The sequence below is a fragment of the Chrysemys picta genome, chromosome 6, assembly GCF_011386835.1.
Source record: "Chrysemys picta bellii isolate R12L10 chromosome 6, ASM1138683v2, whole genome shotgun sequence".
NCBI classification, from domain to species: domain Eukaryota; kingdom Metazoa; phylum Chordata; order Testudines; family Emydidae; genus Chrysemys; species Chrysemys picta.
Window position 1 is genome coordinate 34,859,946 of NC_088796.1, and position 13,515 is coordinate 34,873,460.

Sequence of the window (13,515 nt, forward strand, 5' to 3'; positions counted from 1 at the left end):
TTTATAAAATATAGTTGATAGAAAAGCAACGTTCAGGTACAATACAGTAAAGAGGAGACAGACATTCAAGGTTACAATAAAAATTGTTGACAGCACAATTCACAACACTTACATAACAATAAACATACAGCAGCTTGCAAAAGGATTAATACTGGAATGCGATTTCAACATGTTTCTATATAGAGGAGGCTTAAGCAGCACTTGCGAGTTTAAATCTGGTTATACGTGAATTGTTTAGAGCTGGCATACAAAATCAATATTAGTTTTGCAAGCCCTAATTACTCTGAATATACAAACAGTATTAAACTCCATTTGGTATTTACATTCACTGTCAAATGTTACAGATGTCTTGAAACTGCATTGGACATTTTCATTAACAAGAAAGCGTCTGTGGCCTATGCCTGTATAGTCACCCAACAGTATTTAATATTTAGAAGTCTTGCCTCTGGAACCCAATAAGAAAATGTTAGTCAGTTTATTACTTAGTAACTCATTGCCATATCAATATTTTAGGCTAAATTTTTGCTGCACTGAGTACAGAGATGCACAATTATTGTGCACGCGCTTTACACCTAGATTTGAAATGCACTCCCTTCCTATCTACCTGACAGAGGACAGACAGCATGCTTAAAAGGAATAACCTTTAAAAAATCATTTGATTTTAAACAATGAAGAGCACTAAAGCTGAAAAAAAATACTTTGCATGCTCAGGTTCACAGTTTCCACTTTTATTGCATTTTTCCACACATTCAGAAAAATATTTTATAATTAGGAAAATGTGACTACAAAGATTTAAGGGGTAGGTGTAGCACCTGTTACTATTTAACTTAAAACAAAAATGAAAAACAAACCCAAGTTGCACTTTGACAGTGCAATAGTTAAGCAATAAGTTTTGATACGGAAAAGATAAAAAAAAGAGGTGTGATCTGAAACAAAATAGCAAAGGCTGCTCATTTACTGCTTTAAAAGCCAGTACGTTTGTAACTGTCAACAAAGAAATGTAACCGTTACAGGTAGTGCACTGCCTGGAAGACATCCGAGTCCATAAAACAAGATGGAAGTCAAATTGTTCTGATCATTATCGTTATCACAGCTCTAGTGTTATCTACTTATATTCAATCCATTGCAGAAGAAATGTGTTTCTAAAGTACTGATGCTTTTATTGCATTCCTTATGTACAAAGATCTCTTTAAAGCAAATGTGAAATTGCTAAGAGCTCCAGGCTGTGTTAGTAACAGCCGAAGCTAAAGTCAACAGGAGATGAGGCTCAGCACCCTTTGAGATTGGGCCCTCACATAGTATCAGCTTCTCAAGAACAAACATGTTTAAACTACTTTTAGATTAGATTCAATACAATGAAAATGGAGAATCCTTACTTTCCCTTAAAGAATGCTTTAGCCTGCAAAAGCAATGAGGGAGCAAATATTGAGAATAAGTTTGTAGAACAATAGCTTCACCTTTTCTACTTATTTTATTGTTTTGAGCACACAGCCAAGATTTACTCTGGCTTCAAAAACTCTTCCCGTCCCTCCCCCACACCCCACAAAGTGCAGTTTTCTGATTCATGAACCAAGTTTCTGAGAAAATGTAAGTTTCTGCTTGGCCCTTAATTGAAATGGGATGATGCCTAAAATAGGGACTTCAGCAATGCATTTTGTTATATTTAAAATGAATTGCAAGTTTATTATAGCCAATGAAAACTGAAATAGCAGCATTTTTAGTGTCAAATTTACTTTTGGTGCAGTAGTAAAGTTAGACATAAATGGTTAAGACAAGGTTGTCAAAATGTTTGTCCGTTAGGATGGAGCACATTTTAGCAAAGAGATTGGGAGGAACGGAGTTCACAGGGCAGACAGTCCCAATGCAGCAACAGCAAGCAACTGATTATACGGAAAGATAATATCATCAGGAAATTTACTTTAGCCTTTTTTAATGCAATTAAATAACTAGAAACAAGGAAGAGCACCACATGTTCAGTCAGGTCTCCATGGACCATAAACAGTTTGGGAACCTATTTTTGGTTAAGTCAATAGGGTTCAGGCACTGCAATGATGTGAATGGTATAAGAACACAGACAATGATTTGGGCTCTGTACCCACAAGAGAGCTGCATGACAGCTATTACTGAAGTCAACAAGAGGGCTTGCATCATCAGGCACATGATATTCACACACCAAAAGGCTGATTTAGGTTTCAACCCTCAACTGTGCTGCTAATGCAGGACTCTATACCCAGCCATAGGTATAGACTCACTTCCACGCAAACTGCAGTGGGGTCCACTGGTGCTGAATAACTCATATAACCACCCCTGTGCCAGCCCTCTCCCAAATGCCAAAATACGAAATCCCCTGCCACACACTCCAATGTCTCAGCCACCCCTGACAATCAACCTTAGTGTGATCCTCAGGCTGCTGTAACTTATGCCAGGCACCTAGAATGGTGCACAGCCAGCCCAAGTCTGAGGAACAAAAGGAGGCTTAAAGCCACTTCTACTCTGCTGCCTCCACTGTCAAGGATTGGGGCTTTGTCTGGGTTGACTATTTAGACAAAGGACCACCAACAGATCCCAGCTGGACAGAATATTACCAAGCCACGGTTCATTTATAGTATGGTATTAAAAAAAAACATTTATAGTTGTAGGAATAGAGAGACAAGCAACTAGCTAATTTGCATTGCGCAGACATTCAAAGTGGGCTGGTGCACAAAAGATGCCTATTCTTAACTCTCCATCTTCCCTGCTGTTGAACAAACAACATACAAGATTTCTACTTTCCCATCTGAGGCATGCCAGTCTTGGCAATTCATCAAAATGGGCACACAGCAATGTCAGTGTTAAATGTAGTTTTATTTTAATAATGCCTTTATTTTTTCTTAAAGTGCACCATAGTAAAAAAAAAAAAAAAAAAAAAAAGTCTGCCTTTGTATGTATAGTAATAGTCAGAAGACTAGGTAGAGACTGTTAATACACATCCACATTTAAAAAACTGCTTGCAAGATACAGTGTCCAATATAAAATTAAGTGTAAGGGTACTTTCCAGACTTAAAAGTACAAAATTAAAGTTAACTATTTCAGGTCAAAAGCTGAACACTGCACAGTGTACAATTTTGGCACAGACAAAAATTTCATGACCAGGCTGTAATTGCTCATTGCTTTTACCTGTTGTGAATTTTATAATGAGTTCATCTACATAAATGTGGATTTACAACCTTTTCCTTTTATTTTTATCTTCTGCATCAGTCTAAATACTGAAATTTAAATAGGAATGAGAAATACAGAGCTTTGTTCCGGGGGGGGGAGGGGGGGAGGGGAAGATGGGATTGTCTTTCATACAACAACAAGACTGCTCCTATTTATCTGTAGTAATGCTGAAGATAAGATACCACCAGTACTAGATCAGAACGATCACTGCTGGGTGCTCCTCTTAAAAATAGGACTCTCTTTTCTTCTGACATTACATTTAATTGTGGCGGGAGGTGAGCTGGGATTTAAAACAATGAGTCTGAAATGGCTTCCATTTACGTAAATCAGAGCATGATTGCAATGTTAAGAGTAAATGGTCATCCACTCTCATCCTTTAAAAATAAAGAGCCTGTATCACTGGCTTGAGGAAAGAGCTCCTAAAACTGTATCTGAAGACATCAGGTCTCTAAACACTAGTGTTTGTGAAAGTCAGAAACCAGCAACCTAATTGGTTAAGTCTCAGTAGAAGTGAATGGGACAAGAGCACAAAGGCTGCAGCGTTAAGAATGTGGATGCTGAGGTTCTTAATACACATATTTTCAGGGTTCGTTTGATTCGTCTTTTTGGCCTACGTGTACTTTACCTAGGGAAACCTTCAAAACAGAATATACAGCTTCCACTGCAAGCTTCACAGGACCTTTTGGAAATGGGCACTTCTTCCACACATACCAGATGAAGAAATTAGTTCCTAAATTCTAATTTATGTGCTACAAAGATGTGTTCTAGTAAAGGGGTACAGTTTGGCCTTTGGAGTACTATGATTCATACTGCAGATTTACATCATCTGGGGAGTTCTGAAGGCTTATTGGATACTGTTGGGTCCTTGTCCCCAGAAAAAAAAATTCAAGATGGGCAGACCAACCAACTGAAATGTTATGGAGGAGTTTCTGAAAAGCAACAAAATCAGAGCGTGCTGCAACAGCAATACAGCAACGCTTAAATTTCTGGGTACCAAAAATATGATACATTATTACTGAGAGAAACATGTCAGTAGGATAAGGAATTTTGCATAAGTGAATAAAACAAAGCTTTTCCAGATATCCTAGTACAGATGTCTTAAAGTTTCCACAGTGTAGAATGCATCTTAAAGAGAGTCTCATGGACCATGTCACCACTCTCATTAACATTACTGTGTAACTTCCCTGTGGCAATGATAGCAACTACTAACATGGAGAGTTAGGTAAATTTTAACTTGCCCTTCAACGTGAATTAACAGGTGGAGATGAGCAAAGTTAGAACTATGTGACCAGCCAGCTCTCCACATCCCACCAGCAAGTATTCTGCAGACCAGTGGTATATGGGCCACAGTTGGGAACCACTGCATTTGGGGACCTACAGGAAGATGAATCTTTATGTACAGCGATCTTGTGAAAAAAAATAATTATTTTGTTAAATATAAAATGAGGTTTTATTTTTCCTAACACAGCCTGTAGTGTTTCTGAATTACCTGAGAATCAAAGACTTAGAGATGCTCATGACTTATTAATACCAGACTGGAAAACTAAATGGACTAGGTTCAGATACAGCTACAAGAAGATAACTTTGTAAAGCTGATCGGATGGCATCTGTGAAAACTTAAAAAAACCTTCATCTGAGTAACAAGATCTATAAGAAAGGATATCAAAGATTGTTGTCTTCAGGAACTGTATCCTCTCTAGGATGTGAGAATTGGAAAGGAGAAGAATGGAAAAGGAGGTAGGTGTCAAGAATTGTAGCAGCAGGATATAGATATTTTGCTTACAGGCTCATAATGAAAAATGGAAGGATGTTTTACCTGTCAACTTCCAAGTTCAGGGTTCTAGATTTTTCCCTGAAGTATCAGCAATATCAGTGCCTTACTACAGCAAGGAATGGTTTTCCTTATGCCACTTTTGGTTTCGGTGAGCTCATTACACTGTAGCAAGGAAATCATAGAATCCCAGTATTGGCAGCAGACCAAAAAGGAAGAAGTATTTTTCTTCTAAAACATTTGTAAAAGCTAAACCTACACATGCTAATTCACTTTAGAATATTACATTTTATTAATTCTTGCCTTTCCCCACCCAAACCTTGTATGGTAAACAGGCGAATTCTAAAACAAAGATATATGGTATGGTTAGTCAGGGATTTGAGATAAACAGATATTCATTTTTAAATAAACACTTCAATTCGCCTACAGGGGAGTTGTTCTTACCTACATTTTCCTTCAAAGTTTTTAATGCTAAATATGAAAATTTAAATTGCCATGCATTTGGCTCAGATTACAAGGTAGGTAGTTTTTATGCCTAGTGTCTATATACGGGTGAGTATATATAAAATGTGTGTATACATATATTAGAGAGAGAGAGAGGCAGGCAGAATGCTGATGACTACACTAGCATTCATAGAGAGTTAAGCAGTGATGGCATTTTGATTGCAATTTGTGCCAAGTACTTCAGACCTTTGTTTTACAGTTCTTTATATGAGGCCTGAAATATTTTGAGACATTAGTTTGATGCTATTACATTAGAAATATTGGGCCAAATTCATCCCTTCTATAATTCCACTGAAGTCAATAGAGTTAGTCAGGGATGAATGTGGGCCGAAATTGTTTGGTCATTGGATAACATCTTAAAAATATATAATACTGTACTTTCATTTTTTACTTTTGGAGGAACACACTCTGGTCTAATCAAGCTTAGCCAAAGTAGGCATCTTAATATCATGCACTGCCAGAAGCAGGGCTTTGGAACGGAGCCCGGAGCTGGAGCGCGGAGCAGCTCTGGAGCAGTGGAGCTGTAGGTTTTTACGTGGAGCTGGAGCGGAGCCAGAGGGCTCCTGGTATTTTTCTCTTAGATGCCCCTTGGCCTCTGTAACAAAATAAAACTTGCTACTTTCAATAAATCATGTTTAAATGTGACATTACAAAGAAACAAAACTGCAAGGCAGCACAAAGGCCTGTTCAATTATTCAGACAAATAAGAGAATCTATGTAGTGCTTATAGGAGGATCTCCAGTAATTCTGGACTGGAAATATCCCAATGAAATATAGTACTCATGTACCCTCCATCAAATTCTCTTCACTAAATGAATCTGAATATTTTTATCTGAAATCAGATAAAAATACTTAGCTTAACTCATCAGAAATACAGGGGAAAAAAATGGATCAGGCACTACTGAAGGCCTAACAGAGCCAGTCTCTCTCCTTTCACTGGGGGATATAGCCCCCTTGCCTTACAGTTTGTGGCATGTAACTTTTTGGTATCTCATCAACTGTTGCTGTGTTTATCCCCATCGTTTCCAGTCTCAGAATCTGTCCCTCAGTACTGGGGCTGAACGCATCTGCCAAAGCAGATTCAGGTTTATTTTTCTCTGGCCCAGAGCCACACAGCTGTGAACTGTGACCAGAAATCTGTAGTTGTGCAAGTCCAACAAGATCCTCCTCGTTTATTGGAGGAGTAACTTGCTTTGCTCTTTCAAAATATGACCCATCTGTATTGGTTTCATCTTGACTACTATTTTGTTTGAAATACTGCTGCCTTGGAGCTGCACTTTCACCTCCTCCTGGGTTATCTTCTGGTTTCTCTTCTGAATCTAGCAGCGGCTGGGTGGATTCAGACCTTGAAAAGACTTGAACAGAAGGAATTTGGTCTCTGTAGCCATTGAGTACTACAGTTGAATACTGTACAGTGCTTGAAGTGTTTTGTGCAGATTCACTCTCATCACTGTCGGAAACACTTTGCCTAGGAGAAGACATGCATGAGGATCCTCCAATACCACTGCTGTGCCCCTCTGAAGTATTTTTTTCCTTTTTAAGCAAGTTGAAGGGTTTTAGATCCTGCTCTGAAACGGACTTCTTGTCATCTGCTTCTATTTCAACCACGCTTACATCAGTAAAGCTGCCTTCTGGATACATCTGATCTTTAGAACTAAAATTGTGCTGAAAGAAAAGAAGAAAGTTAGGTGTTGCCTACGAGGGAAAAAGAGTCATGGTGTCTCACTTTCTATTCTTTATGCACTTTGAGATTCCAACAGGTTCTGCTCTCTGCTGAATTTGGCAGTTCTTCTGGAGTATTTACCATAAGATGGAAAATGTGGTTTACATTTCCAAGCATCAAAGTCTTAAGTACACAGACTCCCTGGAACCAGAATTTCATGAAGGGTCTACCCAAACCCTTACTCTTCTGTGATACTGAGACTAAATTGAGCACCATGCATTGTATCCTGCAGAAGTATTTCAGATTAAGACCTTACAACAGAAATGCTTTCGCCTCTACATATATATTAAATATCTCATAGCAATTTTCACTGGAGTTTGTCCTGGTTCCTTGATCAGAATTTCCCCTCCTCCACTACTATGCAGCATGCCAGTTTGTTACCGTACCACACACAGATGCGCGTATCTGCTGTACCCCTCTCTCTGTATTTGTATTTCATTATAAATTGCTCTAACAAATTTCCAGTTCTCAACTGCCTAAAAATTCCACTGATTTCCACTTAATTGCTCATGATTTACACATTTGGGGAAGTAAGAGAAGAATTAAGCCCTGAACCTTAAACCTATAAAACTTAAATTTAGCCCCATATTAACAGAATCCAATTTAGGTTGTGAGCTCCTTGTGACCGTATCTGCCTAATGCTGAATACATTGATGATATTAAAATAATCCTGAGATATAGGAGGAACATTTTAACAGGTTAAAAATCCAAGTTCTCTTTCAATATCCATTGAGAGGGTTCCTACTTGTCAGTTTATTCTTAAGATATTTTATGTACTATCATAAAGATTCAATCTTACCTTAGTTGGAGTTTGAGGGGACCACTGAGCAATATTACTTTTGGAAGGATCAGGAACATTAGGCCAGATATGCTTTTTAATTCTACAGGAGGATAAAACAATGGAAAATACATTTCTTGAACCCTCAAAACTTGCAAACATGGTTACAGTTGTGCTTTATATTCTTAATGTACAATTACTGGTCTTTTAAAATATTTGACAGAAGTGTTACAGATACTGATTTTGTCCCATCACATTTGACGTCTGGTGTGCTCATTTGCAAAGTCATACCTAGAACACTTCATGCTCACTGCCACTTCATTTCACTGCAACTTGAGAAGATTGGCTTTATAGCCTAGTTTTGTGACCGTTGGATTTGGGGCTCCCCCACCCACATCAAATAAAATGATCAAAAGAAAAATAGAACAGTAGGGGGTTTGGGAGAGGTCATAAAATAAATCTAATAGCACTTTTGAAGGCACAAAGTGACAGTTAAATCTCACTGGATGAGCATTACCCAATATACTGGAAAAAGTATATATTTTTGGCTCTCTCTCTCTTTTTTACATATATAGACCAGGCTGACAGAGATACTCTGGTGTCATGGTGAGGAGTGCCACAAACGTCTAGACAGACTTTGCAATTAAAAATATAAATAAATAGAAAAAAATATAGAAAAAATGCACACACATTTAAATACAATCCAACTGAAACTGGTGCATGACATTTTTCCTGAGGAAATAGCGACAAGCTCCTTAAACATAACTAGCGATCAAAACCTAGTCATTTGTAAATACCGTCAAATATGAAAACAGTTATATAATACAATGTGATGGATGCTCCTAGCTGTTTAAACCTCTTTGCTAAAGAAAGGGAAGAGAATATGCCCTGAAAAATAAATAGTTTTAGTTAATAGGCATTGCCAGATGGTCCTTCAGATAAGGCCCATTAAGAGGCAGCCCTAAGAGGGACAAGTAAAGGTAGATTGGTAGAGCCCCATTATGAAAAAATGTAATTTTGTTGGGGATATCTGAAGGGTACTCTTTAGCCAAGTGACCAGGCATAGAGACAGTTTATATTTTTCCCCAGCCAAACGCACCATGCCAGCAGCCATAGGCACCGACTCCGCGGGTGCTCCGGGGCTGGAGCACTCACAGGAAAAAAAATAGTGGGTGCTCAGCACTCACCGGCAGGCCCCACCGATCAGCTCCTCCTTTTTACCCCCAGCGCCTCCCGCCCATCAAGGATCAGCTGATCAGCGGCAGGCAGGAGGTGCTGGGGGGAGAGGGAGGAATGGGGGCAGAAAGAGGTGAAGTGAGTGCAGGGCATGTTTGGGAGAGGGGGCGGAACGCAGCAGAAAGAGGCAGGGTGAGGCCTTGGGGGAAGGCGTGGAGTTGGGGCGGGGGTCGAGCACGTCCCGGGGAACTCAACGTCAGTGTCTCTCCCAGCAGCTACTACTTGGAGCAGAATTTTTGAAAGAGCTATAAGACAGGACTGAAAAAGCTGCAAGGAAGAGAGAGGGAGACATCTTCCAGTGCTGTGGTGCCTTTGCCTCCCCTTCAAAAAAAGCTGGCTTACATTATTTAACTCATTTTATTACACAGACTGTGAAAAATAGATTTTTTTGGTGGGATGTAAAGAATTCCTTAATGGTGTATTAATTATATGAAACTGAGGTGATCAAAAATTTCAGTTTATTCTGAAAATCAAGAACTAGCAAGAATTTCCTATCACATTCAGTTAATAGGCTTGCACAAAATCTTTTTAAAAAGAGCTCTCTGAATTATTGTTACAGCATTGTTATAGCAAAAGTCTCCATATCTCTAAGAGGAACATGGACCCAATTCCTCCCCTCCTCCCAAACCGTTTTAATATGGTGCAGCTTCACTTACTTCAAAGTAGTTTCTCACAGACATAAATTAGTGAGAGATGAGAATCAGGTCCATGATACATAAATTACAGTGAAATATTACTGTCAAGCTCAGATATAGTAAAATGTGATAGAAATACATGCTATATGTACTTACAAGTCCCGTTTGTTAAAGCAGAACAATACTCCCAGAAGGATGGACAACAGGAATGCCAGACACACAGGTACAACTATGGCTTCTATTTCTCCTTTTCCTAAAAATGGAAAAAAAGCAATTTTAGTTTTTTGAAAAAGTGCTCAGCAGAACTTTCCCTGACAATCATTCCAAAAGGAAAAGACAGACTAATACATACAATGCTGCCTTGTCATAAAGCTTACCAGATTATACCCTAATAGAATTGAACTGAAATATGATTATTTTGTTATCTTTAAAGTCTCAGTGAGTCTTTTTATAGCCAACATTCTTAGCTAAGTTTGCTTATTATTATTGCATACATTACAAGAACTATGAACTTACATGAGTAGGGGTAACAAAAAGAAATCCCACTTTTAGCACCTACTCATTAGAGGAACATAGAGCAATATAGCAGTGAAGAGAGACTGTGATATTTGGGGAGAATCTTCAATTGAAGTTTAGAAGAGTTCACAACATATTTAAGGCCTTGTCTACACATACATGAGAGTGCATTAAATCAGCCCCGGGCACCCTAGCTCCTGAGGTGTCCACACTGGCAAGGCATGTAGAGCGCCCTGACGCTGCTGCTGGAGCGCCCCTGGTAATCCACCTCCACGAGAAGCATAAAGCTTGTTGCACCATGGCTGCAGCGCCGTGGCACCAGTGTGGACGCCCTGGTCCATTAATGTGCTCTGATCGGCCTCCAGTAGTGTCTCAAAATGCCTGTTCTAGCCACTCTGGTCATCACTTCGAACTCTACTGCCCTGTCCTCAGGTGACCAACTGTCAGATCCACCCTTTAAATTCTCTGGGAATTTTGAAATTCCCCTTCCTGTTTGCTCAGCAAGGCACGGAGTGCTCTCAGCGCATCGTTTCAGGTGACCATGCCTCCACGCCCCAGGCGATCCCCAGTATGGAACAATGGCGAGGTGCTGGACCTCATCAGTGTTTGGGCGGAGGAAGTGGTCCAGTCCCAGCTGCGCTCCAGCCGTAGGATAACTCGATGTGAGAGAGCCTACGGGCAGATATCAAGGGCCATGATGGAAAGGGGCCATGACCGGGACGCAGTGCAGTGCAGGGTTAAAGTGAAGGAACTGCGGAATGCCTACCACAAAGCGTGGGAGGCAAACCACTGCTCCAGTGCTGCCCCCACAACCTGCCATTTCTACAAAGAGCTGGACGCGATACTTGGGGGCGACCCCACCTCCACTCCAAAGCCCACAATGGACACTTCAGAGACCGTAGTAGCAAAGTTCAACAACGAGGAGGAAAATGGGAGCGAGGGTGCTGAGGAGGAGGGAGACCCAGAGCCAGAGGATGGCCCGGCATCCCTAGATGCATGCAGCCAGGAGCTGTTTTCAAGCCAGGAGGAAGGTAGCCAGTCGCAGTGGACGGTGGTTGGGGAAGAACAAACAGCAGAGGTGGTGGTGCCCAGTAAGTGGCTTTTATTTTGGGAAGGTAGTTGCTTGGTGCGGGCTCTTGGGGCAGGAGGGTTGCAGAAAGAAGGGTTAGGGCTGCGTGCATGCCTAGATGTGGAGTAGGGCGTTGATGTGCTCTCTCATCGCAGTTATCGGCCTCAGTGATCTCTTCAAATGTTTCATGCAGAAAATGGGCAATCCGATTGCGTGGGTTCCCTGGCAGAGTTACTGTGTTCCTTCTCCCAGTAAGCCTAACATGTCCACGCCATTGTGCCATGAGGGGTGGAGGGACCATTGCTGCACACAGGCAAGAGGCATAAGGGCCAGGGTAGTATGTTACCCTCAGCAGCGAGATATCTTCCGGGATGAACTCATCCTGTGCAAAGTGTGGGGACAGTATACGGGCCCCCTGCAGCTGTTGGCTCTCTCCAAGGCACAGAATCAACGCCAGAGGCGGTATTGCCCTGAAACAATCAGTCCCCCTTGCTCCTGTCCTTACTCACCATTTTGGGTGGGTTATGTGCGTTTGTTTTGGGACTGGCACTTTCTGATAGTGTACACTGTACTTGTCTAAGTACAGCCGAATCATTGCTCTGTCTAGTGTGAACAATGCTGCCTCTGTTAAGTGTTGCATTTTGGCTTTACAGATGCAACCCTGAGATCCCAGTTGTCCTTGTTATCAACAGCCAAAAGACTACAAAGAATCAGGAAGCGTATGCGAAGAACCAAAGAGAACCTGCTGCATGAAGTCATGCAGCAGTGCCTTACTGAAAATCTAAAAGTACAGGAGTGGCGGGAGACTGAAAGGAGACTCCGCCGGCAAAATGCAGATTGCCAGCACCAAAGCACAGAGTGGCTCATAAGCATTATGGAATGCCAAGTGGACTTGATACAGGCGCTCATAGCACTGCAGATGAAGCAGATCCGTGCCTGCCTCCCCCGCAGCCTTTGTCCCAAAACTCTTTCCCTTGTACCCCCAGGTCACTGCCAACCCACTTCCCCCAGCATCCGGTTTCTTACCGCCACCAGCTGCCTCCAACACCTTTAGCGTCACCACCCAGCCCTGCAAACTACAACCCTTACCCACTGCACTCAATCACCATGCATTTTAGCCAGCCTGAAGCGCAGCACTCATTGCGCAGCACTCCAGACAGGAAGGCTGAATATGATAATAGGACTATGTAAATCTGTGACTGTCCCATTCCACACCCTGCCCCCTTCCCTCCTCACACACAGCACAGATGTGTCATGCCCTTTCTGTTTCCCCAGCAGTTGTCTCTCTTTACAATAAATGAATTTTTTGGCTTTGAAAACATTCTTTATTGCATTAAGTAAAAGATACCATAGCCCAGGAAAGTAACAGGCACTGCAAGTCAGTGCATCATACGTAGGATGCGATTAATGGCCCTGCAAACTTGCATCAACATGATTCCAACAGTCGACTTTCCCACTCAAAACTGGTTAGCGACCTATCGGTAGCTGTCTGGAGTTGCCAGCTTCCAGATTGCAATAGCCACCTGCTTCTCCACAGGCAGGGCAACTCTCAATCTTGTGTCCTTGTGCTGCAGGGTGGGGGTGAGCTCAGTACACAGTCCCATGAAAGTGGCTTTCCTCATCCGAAAGTTCTGCAGCCAGACTTGCATGACGATGTGATCCCACCACGCAGTGCTTGTTTCCCGAGCCAAAAAGTGGCGTTCCACTGTGGTGAGCATGTCTGTGAATGCCACAAGTAATCTCGTGTCGTCTGCGTTATGCGAGTCAACATCATCGTCGGACTTCTCACTGTCACTTTGTAGCTTAAGGAGTAACTTGATTGCAATTCGTGACATGCTGGCAAGACCCATCAGCATATTCCTCACAACTTCAGGATCCATTCCAAGACCAAAAGGGAAGACAGAGTGCGCAGTACAAAAAACACTGAAAGATGATGCCAAATGTGGACGGAAGCACGGACTGATGGGATACGAAGCGATGCATCATGGGACATTGGGACAGGATCCAGAATGCCCCACACCCCCCTGCCCCCTTCCCAAAAGGCACAGTGCCAGAATGGGAAGAGGTGCTCTGTGGGATAGCTGC

General features: G+C 41.6%; 1 protein-coding gene across 6 annotated transcripts in view; it reads right to left on the reverse strand.

The window, feature by feature from the left end:
* Positions 1-6,089: 6,089 nt before the first annotated feature.
* Positions 6,090-13,515, reverse strand: part of IL6ST (interleukin 6 cytokine family signal transducer) — a 52,565-nt gene continuing 45,139 nt past the window's right edge. For 4 of the 6 annotated variants that reach the window (XM_005306617.5, XM_065598968.1, XM_065598969.1 and 1 more), the window contains 3 exons: positions 10,002-10,098; positions 7,996-8,077; positions 6,090-7,138 (listed from right to left, as the gene is read on the reverse strand). In XM_005306617.5, the coding sequence (XP_005306674.2) occupies positions 6,407-7,138; positions 7,996-8,077; positions 10,002-10,098 (911 nt within the window). In that variant the 3' untranslated portion in view covers positions 6,090-6,406. Of the gene's footprint in view, positions 7,139-7,995; positions 8,078-10,001; positions 10,099-12,732; positions 13,298-13,515 lie in introns of those variants that run through there. The other 2 variants (XM_065598971.1, XM_065598970.1) reach the window with 1 other exon arrangement.